The sequence below is a fragment of the Nyctereutes procyonoides genome, unplaced genomic scaffold (assembly GCF_905146905.1).
Source record: "Nyctereutes procyonoides isolate TBG_1078 unplaced genomic scaffold, NYPRO_anot_genome, whole genome shotgun sequence".
Taxonomy (NCBI): Eukaryota; Metazoa; Chordata; class Mammalia; order Carnivora; family Canidae; genus Nyctereutes; species Nyctereutes procyonoides.
In genome coordinates this window covers 21042254-21058696 of record NW_026575037.1, presented here as the reverse complement: position 1 = coordinate 21058696, position 16443 = coordinate 21042254, and the positions used below count along the sequence as shown (strand labels likewise).

The 16443-nt window shown below is 38.3% G+C and overlaps 1 protein-coding gene across 3 annotated transcripts; it reads left to right on the top strand.

Moving 5' to 3' along the window:
* The first annotated feature begins 465 nt into the window (after positions 1 to 465).
* Positions 466 to 13084, top strand: C4BPB (complement component 4 binding protein beta). Of its 3 annotated transcripts, XM_055319336.1 has the most exons (7): positions 466 to 807; positions 1354 to 1524; positions 3059 to 3235; positions 10051 to 10144; positions 11130 to 11256; positions 12109 to 12270; positions 12851 to 13084. In XM_055319336.1, exons 1-6 carry the CDS (start codon positions 750 to 752, stop codon positions 12247 to 12249), a joined length of 768 nt encoding a protein of 255 aa, XP_055175311.1. In that variant the 5' UTR covers positions 466 to 749; the 3' UTR covers positions 12250 to 12270; positions 12851 to 13084. The 3 variants fall into 3 exon arrangements, with proteins under 3 accessions (XP_055175311.1, XP_055175310.1, XP_055175312.1); XM_055319335.1 differs by lacking the exon at positions 12851 to 13084 and having other exon boundaries at positions 12109 to 12333; XM_055319337.1 differs by lacking the exons at positions 466 to 807; positions 12851 to 13084 and adding an exon at positions 827 to 956 and having other exon boundaries at positions 12109 to 12335.
* The last annotated feature ends 3359 nt before the right edge of the window (positions 13085 to 16443 follow it).

Here is a 16443-nt window from a genome sequence, read left to right as displayed (position 1 = left end):
ACTCAGGCTCAAGCCTGAGGCCCAAAGCCCCGCAGAATGGGAACCCTGGTGCAGGCCTGGCAAATGAGGACCAGGTGTTGCTGTAGGGCTTTGGAGTTTTTCTCAGGTTGGGACATTATCAGGGTGGGCTCCTTGCTGGGAAGCCTCGGATCTGGAAGATCCAAGACCAGGTAAGGGTTAGTTAACTTCCTTGAGCCTTCCAGGCTGCAGTGATCGGTGCTGCTTGTAGACAACCTGGCATTTGAGAGCCCGGGGGGACGTGGCACTCAGAGCTGTGTTGCTCTCCTGAGAGCACTGGACATCGGCCTGCCCTCCTCCACCTGCAGAGCTGAAGGGAGTTGCAGAAGCAGGACTGGAAACGATAGCAAATATTGACAGAAGCGAGGGTCAGGGTAACACCCTCTGGCCAAGTCGGCTGCGGAGGGATAAACCTGCAGATCCAAAGGAACTGGTCAGCTGGATTTGCACAATGGACCCTGGCAAGTTCTAAAACTGAGTTTTAAAACTGGCAGCTCGTCAAGCCACCAGAATCCCTCCCTGTACTAACTTCCTCATAGCTGTTCTTATTTTCTGTTGTAGGATTTTTTTTTTTTTTTAATTCTTTCCAGGGAAGAGAAATCAGGACAACCTCTTAACCTCTTCCCTGGAAAGGAGGTATCGCAGGCAGTGTTAGAAGATCTGCTTTGATCCGAACAAGGTGTTGGCTGGTTTGGGTTAATCCCAGCCTGGCTCAAGCAACCGATCACGAAATGTTTTTTCGGTCCGTGTGCTATCTCGTGGCTGTGTGGCTGATTCCTGCCTCAGATGGTGCGTACGCCTGATTAAGATTGGTTTACAAGGCACTTGCTACCAGTTTGGGGGTGTATGAGGCATTCTGTCTTAGGGTTTTAATGAAACTTAAATTTCTGAAATGCATTTCCTTTGTTGAAGAATCTCATTACTTGGCCTAATGCTCGGTACTCAGTAGGAGCTTAGTAAAATTTAATGATGATTCTGCTCTATGAAGTGGGTGGTTAACTGTTTACTTTCCCTTTCTGTTCTGGGGGCAAAGAGTACCAATTTCAGAATCTTGAGAGATCTGTTGTAACCCCCCAAGACTGCTCCTTAGAAAGGGGACTGTTTCTTTAGGGGGTATATGACCTATGGCTGAATTTGAGTGAATCCTATTAGCCTTTCGAAAACACAACTTTGGGAATTATCGGGAAGGGAGGCATGTGGGTAGACCTGGACGTGGAAGAGGACAAGGAATCAGAAGCCGTATTCCTGCACGAAGACCCTTGGATGGCAATCTGGGGGGCATCCTCCCGGCATGGGGTATGTCTGGTGAATCCCTTATCTTTTTCCTTCCAACAGAGAGCTGTTCAGAACTTCCTCCAGTGGGAAATAGCATATTCGTTGCAGAGGAGTCAGAAGGACAAATTCAGGGTATTTATGTCTGTATCAAGGGCTACCACCTGGTCGGAAAGAAAACCTTTTTTTGCAATGCCTCTCTGGAGTGGAACGCCCCCGTTCCCACATGTCAATGTAAGTTTGAACTTTCTGTTTCTTCGTACAGCTTTTCATCCCACTCGATGCTTTCACACCCCACTTCCGGAGGCCATGTTCAAACTTTATAAGACAAAAATTATCAATTTCTAGGAATTCATTTTTAAAGCACTCTAGGGTGGAATGTCTTCTCTGAGAAGCTACATGATCAGCTCTTGCTCAGTACTGATGCAATTAACTAATTAAATGATGGAATGAATAGACACTATCAACCCTGCAGGAAGAAAAGAATTTCTTCCATGTATTAAAACAACTTTTGGGGGGCTATCATTTGCTTAGTATCATACGCCTTTAAAATGTTTATAAGAAATTTTAAGCATACAAAAGACGGAAGAGTAAAATCAATTCATATGGACTTATCACTTACCTTCAACAATTATCTACCTATAACCAATCTTTTCTACAATCCTATTTTGCATTATTATTTTTTAAGATTTTATTTATTTATTCATGAGACAGAGAGAGAGGAAGAGACACAGGCAGAAGGAGAAGCAGGCTCCATGCAGGGAGCCCAGTGTGGGACTCGATCCCAGGACCTTGGGATCACGCCCTGAGCCAAAGGCAGAGCCACCCAGTCGTCCCCACTATTATTATTATTATTATTATTATTATTATTATTATTATTATTTTGAGGTAAATATGTCATAGTCTATTTCATCCATTATATAACTTTTGAACCGAGAAAAATTCATGTTCTCAATATACAAATGTGATAACTGCGATCCAAGTGATTTGCTCAAGTATAGAAAACTCACTTGTGAAGTCTGTAGAGACAGAACCACTGGTCGATATCCTCGTTATTATTACTATTTTTAGGACTAGCTGGGTTCGTTCTCCCTTACACTTAAAGCACATCAATATGTCTGTCCTTTACTTGTATAACCAAATTCATCTCTCTCTGCATTCTCTCCTGTTGTTTCACCTGGGAAAAGCAAAACGAAACAAAGTGACTGGATGACAAACATTTGATTGGATGAAGGGGAAGGGAACACTTGCCTCAGACATAGGGTGCAGAATTTTCAGCAGTGCTTGACAGGAGGATGAACACACTATTGATCATTTCCAGTTATATGCTTAATTTCTTTTAGCAAGTTCAAGTACCAACTGCCAACTGTCACCCTTGTGCATGACTGAGACCTTTCCAGTCTCTCTTATGCCAACCTAGTCTTTCATCTGGCATTGACATGGTTTAGTGCCATGTACAAGTGCAGTTTGTAGTCCCTATGAAAAAATGCAGTTTTGGGGCACCTGGGCAGCTCAGTGGTTGAGCATCTACCTTCAGCTTAGAGCGTGATCTGGGGGTTCTAGGATCGAGTCCCACATTGGCTCCCTGCATAGAGCCTGCTTCTCCCTCTGCCTGTGTCTCTGCCTCTCTCTGTGTGTCTCTCATGAATAAATAAATAAAATATTTTTTAAGTGCAATTTTAGTTCTGATTTCTTTCTCAGTGAGGTCTGAGGAGGTCTAGCCTTTGCAGTGGTGTCCTTTCAGATCCCTTCCTGTTTTCTCCTTTAGTGGGCCACTGTCCTGTCCCTGTGCTGGTGAATGGTACCTCCAGTTTCCTGGGTCCTGTGAATGTGGGTGACAAAATCACTTTTGAGTGCAATGAGCACTACATCCTCAAGGGCAGCAGTTGGAGTCAGTGCCTGGACAACCACACCTGGATGCCTCCCTTGCCTACCTGTAAAAGCAGTAAGTATGAGAGAAACAAGTGCAAATCCAAAGGTACCAATTAGATACCAATTAGATATCTTTTTTTTTTTTTTGTACCTGGGAAGGCTTGGGAACTAGGAAGCAACCAAGAAACAAGTGGAGCTCACAGAGCCAAGTGCCACCTCAAACAATGTGTTTCAGTGAAAAGAATAGCTTCCAAACAGTAAATTATTTTTCTACCCCTCTCAAGTAGGATTCACATCCCACCCACTAAGTCCAAAACAAGGTTAGTTTGAGGCATCTGACTTTTTTTTTTTTTAATTTCACAATACTGACTTAAAGTACTTATTTGAGGAATACACAAAAACAGGGGAAAGGATCATAACTCATCCATTGCAAAGTTATATAATATAAGAGTTGAAAGTACTTCCTTCTGGGATGTCTGGGTGGCTCAGTGGTTGAATGGTTCAGCGTCTGCCTTAGGCTCAGGTCGTGAACTTAGGGTCTGGGGATGGAGTCCCACATCAGGCTTCCCACAGGGAGCCTGTTTCTCCCTCTGCCTGTGTCTCTGCCTCTCTCTCTGTGTCTCTCATGAATAAATAAATATAATCTTTAAGAAAAAATATAAAAAGAAAGTACCTCCTTCTAACACGGTAATTCACAGCTTTCAGAGGTACTTAGTTGGATGTGTTTGTTTCATGACTTTTATGTTTGTGCAGACATTTTAATAAAAGCATACTCACACATATCTACACACATATACACCTACAAAAATGGGACTTTATGTATTTTTTAATTGCTTTTTTGGTGTAACATTATACATGGGAACCATTTTCAGATCAGTATATGTTGCTCTATCCCCTGTTTGTTTTTTCTTAAGATTGTATTTATTTATTAATGAGAGACACAGAGAGGCAGAGACCTAGGCAGAGGGAGAAGCAGGCTCCATGCAGGAAGCCTAGAGTGGGACTCGATCCCAGGAGACTCCAGGATCACGCCCTGAACGAAGGCAGATGTGCAACCTCTGAGCCACCCAAGCATTCCTTTATCTTCTGCTTTTATTTATCTTTTTAAATATTAATTTGAGAGAGAGAGCATGAGCATAGAGAAAGAGAAGCAGACTTCCTGCTGGGTAGGAAGCTTGATACGTCACTGGATCCCAGGACCCTGGGATCATGACCTGAGCCAAAGGCAGATGCTTAACCGACTGAGCCATCCCAGGTACCCCTATATTCTACTTTTAAATAATAATATGGATATGCCATAATTGATGAACATTTATTCTATTTCTGTATTTTTGCTAATACAATGCTGAAATGATTGTTATATATTTGTATACATATACATATATCTTTATATCTAGCTCTTATTTCTGTAGTCTAGATTCCTAGAATGATCAATGGGTCACAGGGTAAACTTACTTGCCAAATATATTTAAAAGATCCAGAAATTCTACCAAAAAACTTTATTCTTGAACAAAAATGAATATTGAAAAATCAATAGTATTACTTGCTAATAATAGTTATGAGATGAATACTGAAACGTAAAATAATTTCATTCATGAGACCTATTTGAAAATTTACTGAAGGACATAAAATAAGACTTAAATAAAAGAAAATATATTCCATGATCCTGGATGGATGGATTACACATTACAATGTAATTCTGACCAGAATTTCAAATTTAAAAATATAAAATAAAAAAAATTAAGTTTAAAATCTCATTTGGAAAGGTCCCTATCTAACATTACAGATTTATTTATTTAAAGACTTAATTTTTTAGAGCAGCTTTAGGTTTATAATAAAACTGAAGGGAAGATACAGAGATTTCCCATATAATCCCTACCCCCACACATGCACATTATTGATCATTCACCAGAATAGTACTTTTTTTTAATTGTTTACCAAAGATGAGCCAATGTTGACACATCATGATCACCCTAAGTCTATAGTTACCTAAGGACTCACTCTTGGTGTTGTACATTCAGTGGGTTTGGACAAATGCGTAATGACACATATTTACCATTATAATATCATGCAGATTTTTTTGCTGCCCTAAAAATCCTCTGTGCTGTTTATTCATCTCTCTACTCACCCCACCCCTTTCAACCACTGATCTTCTTATTGTTTCCATAGTTTTGCCTTTTACAGATGTCTTATATTTGGAATCATACAGTATGTAGCCTTTTCAGATTGGCTTTTTCTACTTAGTAATATGCATTTAAGATTCCTCCATGTCTTTTCATAGCTTAATAGCTCATTTTATTTTATTAAATAATATCCTATTTCTGGATGTACCACAGCTTATTGATCCACTCATCTTCTAAAGAACATCTAGGTTGCTTCCAAAGTTTGGCAATTATGAACAAAGCTGCTATAGATGTAGCAGGTGCAGGTTTTTGTGGGGACAAAAGTTTTCAACTTCTTTGGATAAGTACCAAGGAGTGCAATTGTTGGATTTTAGTGTATTTAGCTTTGTGAGAAATCACCCAACTGTCTTACAAAGTGGTTATATCATTTTACGTCCCCACCAGCAATGTATGAGAGGTCTTGTTGCTCTACATCCTTGTCAGCATTTGGTGTTATCAGTGTCCGAGATCTTGGCCATTCTGATAGATGTGTAGTGGTATCCCATTGTTGCTTTAATTTGCATTTCCTGATGATGTACACTAATTTTCCATCTAAGTCTCTTCTTTGGTGAGGTGTCTGTAAAGGTTGTTGGCCTATTTTTTAATCAGGTTATCTTCTTGTTGAGTTTTAAGAGTTCTTTGTATGCTTTGGATAACAGTCCTTTATCTGATTCGTCTTTTGCAATTATTTTCTCCCAGCCTGTGGCTTATCTTCTCATTCTCTTGATATGTCATCCATAGCACTGAAGTGTTAAGTTTTAATGAATTGCAGCCGATCCATTATTTCATGGATGATGTCTTTACTGCTGTATCTAAAAAGGCACCACTATACTTAAGGTCATATAAGTTTTCTCCTACATTATCTTCTAGATTTTCATATTTTTATATTTTACAGTCAGGCCTATGATCCATTTTGAGTTAATTTTTGTGAAGGATATAAAATTTATATCTCAATTCGCTTTTTTGCATGTGGATGTTCAGTTGTACCAGCACGATTTGTTAAAAAAAAAACAAACTATCTTTATTGTGTTGCCTCTGCTCTTTTAAAGATCACCTGACTCTATTTATGTGGGTCTATTTCTGGGTTTTCTATTCCATTTCACTGATTTATTTGTTTATTCTTTCACTAATACCACACTGTCGTGATTATTGTAGCTTTATGTAAGACTTGAAGTCAGGGAGCTTTAATTCCGCAACTTTGTCCTACATTTTAAATATTGTATTGGCTATTCTGGTTCTTTTGCCTCCTTTATAAAACTATCATATAAACCTTTTGTTAGTATTCCTAAAACAATTTGGTGGAATTTTGATTAATATTGCACTGAAGATTTAATATAGATCACATTGGGAAGAGCTGACATCGTGACAGTATTGAGTCTTCCTAACCATGAACATGGAATACCTCTGCATCTATTTAGTTTTTCTTTGATTTCATTCATCAGAATTTTATAGTTCTTCTCTAATAGACCTTGTATGTATTTTTAGATTTATACATAAGTATTTAATTTTTCGTGGTTGCTAATGTAAATGGTATTATACTTTTAATTTTAAGTTCCACTTGCTCAATGTTGATAAATAAGAAAATAATTGAGCTCTGTATATTAAACTTGTATCCTGCAACTTTGACATCATAGCTTATAAGTTTCAGGAGATTTTTTGGCCAATTCTTTGGGATTTTCTACATAAAGAATCATGTAATCTATGAAAAAGACAGTTTTATATCTCCTCAATATGTATACCTTCTATTTTCCTTCCTTTTCTTATTGCACTAGCAAGGACTTTCAATATGATTGTTTGAAGGAATAGTGAGAGGAAACATTTTACAAATTTATTTTTTGGAAAATAATGAGTAATATATATATTTGGCTAGATAAAAGGGGAGGAAACACTTTATCAGATGATAAAATGTAAAACAAAATTACTATAAGTGAAAGAGCATTAAAATGGCAAATTATAGATGCTATAATTCATATATCATTAAAACAACTAAGTAATGACACAGAAATTAGAACAGTTTATTTTAAATTAGTGGGAAAAGTCTGTATTCAATGATAATGGGATGATTATTTATTTAGAAAAAACAAAATTAGGGATCCCTGGGTGGCTCAGTGGTTTAGCGCCTGCCTTCCGCCCAGGATGTGATTCTGGAGTACTGGGATCAAGTCCCACATCTGGCACCCTGCATGGAGCCTTCTTCTCCCTCTGCCTGTCTCTCTCTCTCTCTCTCTCTCTCTCTCTCTGTCTCTCATGAATAAAGAAAATCTTAAAAAAAAAAAAGAAAGAAAAACCAAAATTAGAACTCTACTCATGTCATATTAAAAAATAATTCCAAATGGGTTTAAATGTATAACTGAAAAAGCAAAATTATTGAAGAAAATATGAAAATTTATTATCTTGGATTGGAGAAGGTTTTCCTAAGAAGTAACAAAACCCCTGAAGTCCTAAAGGAAGAAAATGGACAGATTTAAATGAATTTTTTAAATCAAAACTTTTATCTATTCAAAGACATCATAAAAAGTAAAAGATAATAGGCTTAGAAAAATATTTGCAACATATTTGATGGCTAAGAAGTTAGTGTTTTTAATATACAAAGACACCCCCCCCTCCTAAAATCTGTGACAAATAGGCAGCCTAATAGAAAAATGGCAGATTTTAGAGATAGATAATTCCAAGATAAGCCCCAAATAGCATTTATATTCCTCAAATTTATGGAAGGACAGTGAATGTAACTAATAATTGCAGAAATGAATATTAAAATTAGATACACATGTTTTACTGATCAGGTTGACAAATAATTTAAAAATTTGATTTGATCTAACATCATTCAGGATACGAGGGACTAGCCACTTAGGTCAGAGAAAGAGATACCACTCTGTGGATGTATTTTGGCAGTAGCTATTAAAATAGTAGATAGGCAGTTTAAAAGCACAAACTAGAGCTAACTTATTTTAAGGAGTTTGTGGTTACTTAAAACGTGCATACGTGCTACATGAAGTTAAACTACAAGCATATAACATTATCATTAGCTGGACATAAGCTTGAAGTATTTATTTCTCAAAGACCTTTTCTGTTTTACTCTCTTTAATTTAATACATTCTATCCTAGCTCTAAAATGCAGGATTTCTGTCTTTTTATGTTAGTTCATTGCCCAATTTTAGGGGAAGCTTGTTGGGTCCCTGAGTAAAGCAAATCCTTTTCTGCTTAGACCCAAGATCTGTATCATCTCTTTCAGTTCACAACTATATTCTTCAAAGTCACCAGTAGAGCCCTGTATAAACTGGGATGCCTATGATCAATTCACTGAAATTCTTTTCCTTTCCTCTATACAGCTTTTGAACTCAGTTTCTTATCCTTTAAAAATTATTTATTAACTGTTCAAAGAAAACATCTGTGTTGTGGAAAAAATACAGAAAATAAAAGAAACATTTAATTATCTACAAGCCTACTATCCAGAAATAATAGAATACTTTGATATGTAATTTTCAGGCTTTTTTTTTCTGTTCATATATGTTTATGCATATTGTGTATTTTTTACAGAAATAGTATTCTATGCTATTATTATAATTACATTTTTATTTGTATGCATTATTATACATAGTATCCTATACTATGTACTATACTAATGCATGCTCTTTTATGCTTTGCTGTTTTTACCCAACTATTTGTTTTGAAGGCATTGGTTTCTATAGATATATACATACCTAATTATTCTTAATTTATCCTTTAATCTTGATCACCATGTTTAAACTCATAATGTCAGAGCTCAAAGGGACTTTAGAGGTAGTACTATTTAAACTGCTCATCAGGGCACCTAGGTGGCTCAGCGGTTGAGCATCTGCCTTCGGCCCAGGTCATGATCGTGGGGTCCTGGGATCCGGTGAGGAGCCTGCTTCTGTCTCTGCCTGAGTCTCTGTGTCTCTCATGAATAAATAAAAAAAATCTTTTTAAAAATAAATAAACTACTCATCTTACAGGTTAGGAAGGAAGCCAAGAAGGATGAAATGGTGGTTAGTGGAAGAACCAGAACTGAAATTCGCAACATCTAATACTTTGTTCAACTCTCTTTACACACTCCCCTTCTTTCCTCCCAGCTGTATTCTTCTTGTTTCTGAAGCTCTCATATTGCACAATTGTGTCCTACAGAGAATGTCAGCTTCCATTTGAACTTGTGCCATTTATCTCCCAACTTAGGGAGTTAACTTTTGCCACCTCTACCTCTGATTTGAAATTTTTTCTTTTTTCTTTCTTCTTTCTTTCTTTCTTTCTTTCTTTTTTTTTTTTTTTGAAGATTTTATTTATTTATTTATGAGAGACAAAGACAGAGAGGCAGAGACACAGGCAGAGGGAGAAGCAGGCTCCCTGCGGGGACCTCGATGGGGACTCGATCCCAGGACTCCAGGATCACACCCTGGGCCTAAGGCAGCCGCTCAACCCCTGAGCCACCCAGGGATCCCCTGAATTTTTTTTTTTCTTGTTCACTGACAATCTCTACAACTTAAACTTCCTTTCCTCAAGCTCATGCCAATGAAAAAGTACTCTTAAACTGTTAATGACTCAGAGGATAAGCAGGGGGAAGGAGTCTTTCCAATGGAAAAACGTGATTTTGACCAGAAGGAAATGAATGAAGAATGTGTCCCCAGATCCCACATGGACGACAGTTACACTTAGGGGGTACTATTAATTGAGTACAACCCATGACTGTCACCCCTGTACTCCTGTTTCTCAGGAAACTGTGGCCCTCCTGAGAATCCAGCTCATGGCTATTTTGAAGGGAGAGATTTCAGCTCAGGATCTACCATTACTTATCACTGTGAAGAGGGGTAAGTGTATGCAGCCTTTCAAATGCAAGATCTTGCCCATTGACTGCTAGCATTGTTTTGGCGAATGACCCAGTCCATCTCACCTAATGCCCTGATTTCCTACTGCCTCTGGTATCGGAGCTCATTCTGATTTTGAGAGCTGCTTTAGCCCATTGCCAGCTCTCCTCAATCTCTAGAAGACAGACTCATCCTCTTATTTATCCTAGCGAAGATATTTAAAATACATGTTTTTCTAAATAATCTCAGAACAAAAACTCAAAGAAATATAGAACATATGGAACTGCAGAAAGAGAATGATTTATTGTTCCATCCTGCCCCACCCCGATCTGGTTTCCCCGTTTGTAGTTACTTGAATTAAAAAAAATCCTTTAAAGAAAAAGAAAGATTTAGAGAATGATTTATAGAGCTTTAATACATCTTAATTAAAGGCTAATTTTAATTTAGACTACCCAGTCACCCACCTTACAGATCTATTCTTTCTTTGGCTTCAAGTCTTATTCAGGGTCATGTCTCCTTATTAGCATTTAAATTTCATTATATACTTCTAGTGGACTTTGCAGTCAACTTTTATGTTTTTCTGATTAAAAGCTGTAACTCCTTCATAAAATTTATTTGAGGGCTATCTCTAGCTTCCCAATCCCTTTTAGAGTATAGATAGCAGATGCTTTTTTAAGTTACTGAATGATGACAAGCTTTTTCCCTCACGCTCTCCACCCAACAACTGTTGTAAACACACACATTCAGAATCTCACTCCTCCCTGTTTTTTAGACTGAACTGGCACTTGGGTCCTGTCCACCCCCAAGGAGAATAGTTTTAGTTGATTACTGTTTTGTAATACTGAGAGAACTTAAGCATGCATTAAGGGTCGGGGGTGGATGCTATCACAGTAGGAAATAATGAAATACAACTACACAAAACCAGCCTTAGTTGCCCAGTTCAGAAGGTGAGAAGGCTAAATTCATTGCCCTTCTGATTTCTGTTCAGATACCACTTAGTGGGCACACAGGACCAACAGTGCATTGATGGGGAGTGGAACAGTACACTTCCAGTCTGTAAATTGATCCAAGAAACTCCCAAACCGACTCCACAGACCGAGTGTGAGAAGACAATTGTAAGTAGTAGGCTTTTGTCTGTCTTATTCACAGTTGTATCCCTAGAGCCTAGCATCATTTCTGGCACATGCTCAGTAAATACCTGTTCAATGCGGGATGTTTTTGAAGGGCTGTTAGAAGGGGGCTCATGAGCTAGTAACTCATATGTGGAAGTTCTCATTTGCCACCATCATCACAAATACCTCATGAGGGCCTATTGGTAGGAGTTGTCCCATGGACTTTAGAGAACAAGTTTTATGAATTCATGTCTTAGACTTGTGTGTATTGCTGTGAAAAGTCTAAAATTCTTCTAGGATCCAAAAACCACTGAACAGATAAATTTCCATTGAAATTCCCTCTTTTATTTATATTTATTACTGCGATAATAATAAGTATATAAAAGCCAGCAAATTTAAATGATTCATCATGTTGAAGACTCCGATTTGTCTTTAAGCTAGCCTGGTTCTGAGCCCCCAGTCACGAGCCTGAGCACTACTCATTAGCTTCAGACCATCCAGCTGGATCTCAGTTATTACATTTTAACTTAATTTTTTTTCTTTTTTTAATAAATTAATTTTTTATTGGTGTTCAATTTACCAACATACAGAATAACACCCAGTGCTCATCCCGTCAAGTGTCCCCCTCAGTGCCCGTCACCCATTCACCTCCACCCCCTGCCCTCCTCCCCTTCCATCACCCCTAGTTCGTTTCCCAGAGTTAGGAGTCTTTATGTTCTGTCTCCCTTTCTGATATTTCCCACACATTTCTTCTCCCTTCCCTTACATTCCCTTTCACTATTATTTATATTCCCCAAATGAATGAGAACATACACTGTTTGTCCTTCTCCGATTAATTTTTTTTCTTTTCTTCAGTTTGCCTTTCAGAAGGACATAGAATATTGCAAAGCCATAAAAGACTTTATGCAAAGACTAAAGGGAAATGGCTTAACAATGGAGGAGCTAAAACATTCTCTGGAAATAAAGAAAGCTGTGTTGGTGGCCAAAATGTCCTGACATTGTAGCTGAGCAGACTGGGTAATAGAAATGCATCTACGAATAAATTTTCCTCTTGATTCTAAAACTATTTTCAATTTTTTTTCTCATTAGATTGGAAAACAACTTCATAGTAACAACGTGTGTGTGTGTGTGTGTGTGTGTGTGTGTTGTTCTCACAATGTGGAAAGATCAAGTATAGTGGTTGTCTGTTTAAGACTAGAATTAGCAGCACATTAATGGGGAGTGAAGGGTCTAATTTCCTGTCTGTAAGGAGAATGGGAAGCTCAGATCACAGCTAAGGGTATGTCTCATATTTTAATGAGACACAAATGATGAGGCAAAAAATAAATTCAAATTAACCAAAACTTATGAAGCAAAAATTAACCTCTCAATTTGGGAAAATAGATTCAGGATAGTTATATCCTTAAAATGATCTGTTGAGACAAAAGTAGAATTAGGACCTAAACTCTCTTCTGAGTCTCCCCTATATCCTGTTTAAGGAACCAAGTTCCTAAATCTTCTGCAGTAATACTGCTTACCACCTTTGGATGAAAACCAGCCCTGCAAGGTAAATTTGAGATGGTGAAATATAAGTGAATGTATTTTCTTCTCTTTTTAGAGGGCAGAAGAAGCAAGAATCCTGAGGTAGTGTAGGTTTTCCTATCAGGATGCCATATTGAGATGATACGACAAGCTTCTCCCATCTCTCACTCTGACCTCTACCAAACCACATAGGAAATTTGGATGAAATACAAACAAAATACAGAAGAGAACTTGAAATAATGGAATCTCCCTAGATGAAGTTATGAAGAAGAATAAGAAACAGGAATAAGAAATTCGCAAGTAGGGACACCTGAGTGGCTCAGCAGTTGAGGGTGTCTGCCTTCAGCTCAGGGCATGACCCCCCAAGAGTCCCAGGGTCAAGCACCCCCCCCCCCCCCCCCCGTCGAAATTGGGCTCCCAGTAGGGAGCCTGCTTTTCCCTCTGCCTATGTCTCTGCCTCTGTGTGTGTGTGTCTCTCATGAGTAAATAAATAAAATCTTTAAAAAAAAAAAACTCTCGAGTAGCCCATAGTCTACTAATAGACACAAGACACATATCATTAATTAAGGGTGGTTCGAATAAAATTAACACTTTTTACAGAACAGTGTGCTAAGGGAACTCAGCTTTGAAGAGGAGGAGGCAGGAAAATTGTTAAGGAGAGTCACAGTTATTGGCCCTTTAAAAGTAAGTAGGATTAAGAGACAAAGATTAGTGCAAAGGATATTACAAGTGAGATGCAGTAAGAGCATCATAAAGAGTCATAAGCTTTTGAACCAAGTAAATCTACTCCTCAGATTGTTATTTTTAGTTTGAAGCTAGTCATTCTATCATTGTATATATTTTCTGTACTGGGAGACCTTGTGAACATTTGAAATGTCCAATCTTAGGAAAATTTTTAGTATATTATGGTACATCAAATGTAATGCAACCTTTTACAAGTTACTTATGAACAGAAAATCTTAAAAATATAATTCTAAGTTAAAGCAGAATACAGAATAATAAGAACTTATGATTGCATTTCTATAAAACCTTTCTTCTTGTAAAGACCGGACAATAACAGGCACAGATGAAAACCGTTGTCTTAGGATGATGAAACTCAAAAAAAAAAAAAAAAAAAAGAAAAAAAAAAGGATGATGAAAATCCAGGTGTTTATTCTCTTAGAATTCTTTAATGTTTTAAGTTGAGTTTTTAATAATAATTAAAAAAAAAAAAACGTGCAGAGAGGCAAGGGAGATGGAGCATGTTTAGGGAATGGGACATGGCCTAGGTTGGCCTGGATAAAGCATGAAGTGATGAGAAAGAAGTCTGGACAGACACATTAAGGCCAGTTTCTGGAGGCTTTTAAAGGGCATGTTAGAGAATTTAAACTTTATTTGGTACTCAGTGAGAAGAGATTGAAGACATCCAAGAAAGGAAGGGATAAGCACCAAACACAGACTTGGCTCACAACAGTTTGTAGTACCTGTAGAAGTAGGAAAAGAATAGAGAGAAAGGAACCATTTTAAGGGCTACTGCAGTAGTCCATGCAGGAGACAAGGATAACCTGAGCAGCAGAAACAGAGAGAGAATATGTGAGGGACATTGGAAAATCAAATAAAAACAAATAATCAACTCATCAAACATTGGAGGATGAGGGAGAGGAAGGGTTTAAAGGTGAATTTGAAATTCCATTCCTGGAAGTCCAAATTACTGTTGGGGTCAGAAGGTGAAGCATCTTTCTGGGCAGGAAATGAGAAGTTCCCCTTTGGATGTGCGGCATGTAAGGTGCTTCTAAGGTGTCCGATGGGCAACAAACACAGTAAGTCTGCATTAAGGAGAGTGATCAGAGATACAGAGGTGGTCATGGGGTAGTTCTCTTATAAGGAATAAAGCCATGACGGCAGGTATGATAAAGGTAATGAAGAGAAATATTTTTGAAAAGAAGAACCTGGGACATATCTATACGTAGGGATGAGAAAGAACAAGAAGAGGTAAGAACAACTAAGCATTTTGTAAAAGAGGTGAATCAGAAAAGTTCATGAAAATGGAAATCAAAGGAGAAGAGTTTCAGAAAGGAGATTATCATCAGGACTGATAAGAAATCAGGAGATAAGGAATTAAGAGCGTGCCTGAAAGAGGTATGTCCCTAAGCGAGGGAAGAAGCCAGAATGGGAGGCCACAACAGGAGGGGCGGAAGGAGGGGGATTAAGGAGAAAATAAGCAGGAAACTCAGGAGACCTAAGAACTTCATTATCTCATGATTGAGCAAAAATGGAATTTGAGGTTTTGGCAAGATTTAGGGAATATTTCAGGATGAAAGATGCATTGAAAATAAGAAAAGAACAAAGAGATCTCTTCTGAAGCAAGAGTGACTAAGAGGTGGCACCTGAGTGGCTCAGTCGGTTAAGGGTCTGCCTTTGGCTCAAGTGTTGATCCTGGGTTCCTGGGATCCAGTCCTGTATCCGGCTCCCTGCTCAGCGGGGAGTCTGCTTCTCCTTCTCCCTCTGCCCCTCCTCCTCCTGCTCTCTCTCTCCCTCTCCTTCTCATTCTCTTTCTCAAATAAAATCTTGAAAAAAAAAAAACTAGGAGAGAAATGTGAGGTGAATAGAAGCTACTGTAGAATGATTGTTTAGTGGACTAGGAGGCAAGATCACCAGCTGAGAAGAAAACCGTTCGGTGACCTGGAGAGAAAAACTTGGAACAGTCACTGTGGAAAGGAAAGCAAAGCACTCTGTAGATTTGGGAAATGGTATTTCGAAGACTCAGCTTTAAAGGTGGTATTTCCTTCAATTTAGCTCTCAAGATTTGGCATAATCTGGAATCCTCCTCTACACTCATTCTTGGCAAATCAGCAAATCAGCCTCACCTTGTGACTTGGCCCATGTTCTCTTTACCTTCTCATTTTTATCTAATAATTTTGCTACTTTTCATTCAAAGCCCAGCTCAAATCTCGTATCTCTGTCAAAGCTTGTGAGATGCTTCAACTCTGCTCTTTTCTGAGACCCTTACGAGACTTCTGGTATTTATGACAGAAAAAGTGAAGTTTTCAGGAAAAATTCCCCTTTAATAGCCATCTCCCAAGCACACAAACCTTGACTTTGAGGAATAATACCTTAATTAGATAAATGTCAGAGTTTGAGGTTCTTCCTAGATCTGAATGATCACAAACAGCGCTCCATGACAGATCAACTTCTGGAAGTCATTTGGTGTCCGACAAATGTAGTATTTAACGAACATGTGTTGAATACTGATTATATTCCAGGCAACTGGGCACATTGCAGAAATTGGGTAAATTTGTTAAACTCCCCCACCACTGTGCTTTCTTGGGGTGGAATGAAGATCAACAAGGGCAAAGTCATCAGTCACTGAGCCCCAGGAAGGCCTGCTGGACCTAGCATCGTGGAAAGTGGATCAAAGTGGACCTAGTCTCAACCCTACAGTACCCAAGTTTTCTAGGCTAGCTGCATTGCAATATATATGTCTACCTTGTATTTATGAAAAGAAAAAAGAATCTTGGCATCAAATTCATATTGCCTTTCCACTTAGGGGAAATGCTTGGCAGAGAAGAAAACAAATGATTGCAACATGTTATCAAGAATAAGGGTTAGTGCCCAGAAAAGGAGATTAGGTAAATACCAGTGCTTTATTTCTGTTGTTAATCATTCACTGGGCCAGTAGAAAGTCTCTGC